We start from the raw sequence: 4,562 nt of genomic DNA, 5'->3' as shown, positions 1-4,562 counted from the left end.
ACTGGGTTTGCCTGCAGGTGGAGGGTGAGTGTAAAGCAGCAGGCAAGAACGAGGACAGCTAAATGAGATGTGCAATCGTGATCTCTGGAGGCAGACTGATACCAAGCAGGGCTGTGAGAGGAATTATCAATGCAGTGGAAGTCCCGCTCTGTTCTTGCACAGGACAGGAGGTTGAAAAAGGGAGGGAATACATGGCTACCCTGCGGTGAAAAACTGCCCATAAAGCACCAAGAGCCTTTTGTCAATGTACTACAGAGGTTTTACTGCAGCAAACAAGTGTTCCTGTGGCACACAAAACCCAAAGATGGACAGGAATGTTTCTGAAAGACACACATAAGGTAGTAAGAAGAAAAAGAGGGACAGGTAAGATAGCAGGGAAATCTGGATGACCCGCATAGCTGCAAGAGATCTGGGAGGGAAGATATAACATGAATTCTGTAATTTCAGCAGAACTCTCAGCGAATTCTATGGCAATAATTGTAATTTTCTGATTTGTTGGTCCAGAAACCATACTTTTATATCAACTACCAGAAGCCTGTCGATTCGTGGAATCCAATCACCTTGACATTTACCTTTTTCTGTTTCACAACCTTCTCCTCCAAACTACTCAGAGCATGGTGCTGCAATCCCGGAGAACCCAGTGATTGAGTTTCTCCTCTGGCCTGGCTGAGGCTGTCTCGGCAACGCAGCGCTCAGCCCAGAGAGGAGCAGGCTTGAGAAGAACAGTGGGCCTGGTGCTTGAAAAGGAATGGAAAAGCAACTCCGGGGAAGGGAGATCGGAAGTAGCAGCGTCCCTTCTCCCTCCAGCGGCCGGGGATGCTGCGCTCCCCCGGGGGTACATTCCCCAGCGCCATTTGAGGCTGCTCAGCTCCATAAATGCCATTTGCATGGGGATAGGATGTAACAAGAGCTGTAAATCACTGACGGCGGAGTGAACTCCTCAGGGGCAGACACGGCGGAGCCGAGTCTCCGCGAGCTGGGGCAATGTGTGAACGATATCTTTTGTTGGGGGGGGGGAGGACTGATAGCAATTAGATGATACTTATCTGGCCCTTTGATGTGTATTTACACAAACAACGTTTTCCTCCGGGAGTTGCGGTATAAAGGAGAGGCCCGTGCCCCCCGACACCCTCCTTCCCGGCATCTCCGAAACAAGGCACGATGACTAAGGCCCCTTTCTCCGTGGAATGGTTGTCTCAGAGCAGCCAAGCTCTCAAGAGCCCCACCGAGGGCTCCCCACACCGAGCATCGTCCGCGGGCCGCCGGCCCGGCTCCGGCTCCGGCTCCAGCGTCGGCCAGAGCGAGCGGAGCCAGGAGCAGCCCCCGGGCCCGCGGGACGGGAGAGGCGGCCGGAGCAGGGAGCGCGTGGCGGCCACTCCCGCCGCAGGTACCGCGGCCGCGGGACAGCCTGGGTGGGGCTCCCGGGCGGGGGGCGGCGGGTCCGGGACACCCCGGGCCCGGGAAGGCAGCGCTGCGCGGTGGCTGCTCGGGGACGGCGGGGGCGGGCGGTTCCCCGCGCCGTGCCCGGCTCTGGCTGACCCTTTCCTCCTCGTCCCTGTCCTCAGGAGCAGGCGGGAAGCCATCGGGAGCGGGGCAGCCCGTGCCAGAGGAGGGTCCCGAGTGCCCGGGCCCGGAGGAGCCCTGCGGCCGCGGCGGGCGGCGGCTGCGCACGGCGTTCAGCGCGGAGCAGATCAGCACCCTGGAGAGCTCCTTCCAGCGGCAGCAGTACCTGGGCGCCGCCGAGCGCCGGCAGCTGGCGGGCAGGATGCGCCTCTCCGAGGTGCAGGTGAGCGGGGCGCTGCCGGCGGCGCGGGCTCGGTGAATGGCGGCGGCACGGCTCCAAATAAAGCCTGAGTGGTGCTGTAACCTCGTCTTTCCTCCTTCCCCCTACCCTTCCCCCAGATCAAGACCTGGTTCCAGAACCGCCGGATGAAGCTCAAGCGGCAGCTGCAGGAGTTGAGGACGGAGCCCTTCTGCAGCCCCGCTCTCCCTTACGGACCTCAGGGCGCTGTGGTGCCCCTGCCGCTCACATACGTGGCCCGGCCGCCAGCTCTGCCCCGGCAAGGGGCTGCCTCTGAGGGCTTCCCTTTGGCGGCCCTGCCGGCACCCGCCCTGGACCTCAGCAGCGCCTGCAGAGCACAGCCAGTCGGCTTTTGGGCAGCACCCTGCTTTGTGGGGTACCGAGACCCCAGGGCCTTCCTGCTGGGTGTCTGACCCTCTGACACCAGCTAGGACTAAAGAGGATTTGCACTACTGACAGATATATGGGCTGCCCTCGTCTGTAACTGCTTGGTGGAGTTATGATGCAGCACCGATCTAAACATTTACAAAGACATGCTGGACAATCTGAATCACGGACTTCAGGCCGTTGCATTCATAGGCAATGGTAAAATATAAACAGGGTGGGACAAACAATAATATAAATGGAATATTTTAATAAACCTAATTTTTTTTCCAGCTTTCATGTAAATTCCTTTCTCAAGGACTGTAGAGGTATTCATCCTGCCCCAAAAGAAAGCTCCTTTTCACTTAAAGAAGCATAGACTCCTTCTTATCTAGATTTGTCCTGCCCCACCTGCAATTTACTCTGCCGCTGAATGCAAAAAAAGCGTGAATTTCCTTCTGTCTTCTAAAGCAGGTATCCAACCTTGTCATGGAACTATGCTTTTAGCCAAATATGTGGATACACCTGTTACTCAATACTGGGCTTGCTACAGTAGCAGAACAGATGCTTTTAAGGTTTAAAAAATTACTTTCTAAATAAGAATGATATTATATCTTCACAAATTAATGAGCAGCCTCAGTAGATTAGTAAGAACCTCTTACCTAAACAGATCATGGAAAGGATCTTGAAATTTCTTATCTACAAAGCAGTATCTAGTAATCTCACATTAATTTATGAGGGTATAAGGGTGATGATCAAAAGAATATTGACATTCCAAAGCTGGTTTTCCATAAGTGGTAGTAAAGTTCTTTACCATTGTGCTATGCACTTTTAAAATTTGGATAATGGGCTAGTAAATTGATGATCAAAATGGCCTGATTTCAGGCCAGAGAAAGGGCTCTGAGAAATGATCTTTGACTGTAAGTTGACATAAATCTTTCAAAGTCAATTGTCAACTAACATGAAAAGAGCAATAAAAATTTCCATCACTTTAGAGGTGATCTGGGGGGTTGCAAGGATATTTCCGGCACACTGGTAATTTAAACTCCTGTAATAAATGGTCTGAGGGTTCTCTGTCAGCCTTCTTGAATATCTTTTGTATACAGAGGCCAATCTGCCGCTCGAGTACCCTTGCCTGGTAAAAAGCAACATTATGTGCTGCTGTGGGCAGTTGGCTTTGCAGTCACCTCTGCAAGTCTCCTTGATTATTTTTGTAATCTGTGCTGTATTTGAGATATTAGTATTTGTTTGCAATTGCACAAATTGTGTGTCTCTAATGCAAGAGTCTCAACTAAATTAAAAAGTGCTCAGGTGTTATCAATCTTGCTGAGATCTCAGGAACATTATGCAGTTATGGATTAAGGAAGTTTGTTGACACGTTAAGTAAAATTCCCATTCGATGGAGGCTTATTTCTCAAAGTCAGGTATCCTTAAACGGTAATACTGATTTGAAGAAATCTCTCAAACATCATTAGGGAACTGGGGTGTCCAGAAGGAGCTGCAATCCTGAATATTTTCCTCTGCTCTAAAGCAGTCATGTTTAAAATAACAAAGCAGTCAAGGCAAATAAATGTACAATTTACCGGAAAAAAAACCCAAAAAGTATTACACATTAGACTCCATGTGGCTATTCTGTTTTCAAGGGTGTAATGGTTGAAGGGTTAGATGTTCCCCTTATAATCTCGTATGACCACAGAGGGGAGCCCCACCAGTCCTCCAAATGCTCTGCTCAGCTCGTACGAAAGGAATAAAGGTAATAACCCTTCCTTCCTTCCTGCTCTCAGAAGCAAGAGCGGCGGTATGGGGAGCTGGGGGTGAAGGGACGGGCGCTCTCAGGGCACCGGGACTACCCGCAGCGTTCCGGGAGCGCCCCACCCCGGACCAAATGGGGGAGGGTGAAAGGGAAGTGTGCATGTGCAGCGCCGCAGCTGGGCCTGGGGAAAGTGAGAGACAGATGGAAAGGCTCGGGAGGAGAGAGGGAGAACAAAGTGCTCCCGCCTGCGGAGGGGAACTGTTTCCTGGGAGGGGAGCCGCGGGGATGGAGTTTGTGCAGGGGAGGAGGATGTCGTAGTCCCCCCCACCCCAATGCTAAAAAAAAGAGAGGCAGGAGCACTCCCTTATCGGGTCCCCATGTCCCTGGTGAGAGGTGATCTGGGGCAGCTCTGAACGAGCCCTCATCCCCTGGATCTGCCCTTCCCGCTCCCGGGGTCGTAACGCGGGGCTGCAGCCGCCGGGCTGGGCTGTCCCGTCCGACGGGCGAGCGGCGCGGAGCCGGCCCCAGGCTGCTCTGCCCTGTCCTGCCCTGCTCTGCTCTGCCCTGCTCTGCCCTGTCCTGCCCTGCCCTGCCCTGCCCTGTCCTGCTCTGCTCTGCCCTGCCCTGCCCTGCCCTGCTCTGCTC

The 4,562-nt window shown here is 53.4% G+C and overlaps 1 protein-coding gene across 1 annotated transcript; it reads left to right on the top strand.

The window, feature by feature from the left end:
- The first annotated feature begins 615 nt into the window (after positions 1–615).
- LOC137478140 (homeobox protein vent1-like) lies at positions 616–2,457 on the top strand. The gene is made up of 3 exons (XM_068197740.1): positions 616–1,387; positions 1,566–1,786; positions 1,903–2,457. Exons 1-3 carry the CDS (start codon positions 1,162–1,164, stop codon positions 2,212–2,214), a joined length of 759 nt encoding a protein of 252 aa, XP_068053841.1. The 5' UTR covers positions 616–1,161; the 3' UTR covers positions 2,215–2,457.
- The last annotated feature ends 2,105 nt before the right edge of the window (positions 2,458–4,562 follow it).

Source organism: Anomalospiza imberbis, chromosome 8 (assembly GCF_031753505.1).
Source record: "Anomalospiza imberbis isolate Cuckoo-Finch-1a 21T00152 chromosome 8, ASM3175350v1, whole genome shotgun sequence".
Taxonomy (NCBI): domain Eukaryota; kingdom Metazoa; phylum Chordata; class Aves; order Passeriformes; family Viduidae; genus Anomalospiza; species Anomalospiza imberbis.
This window is presented reverse-complemented; position numbering and strand designations above follow the sequence as displayed.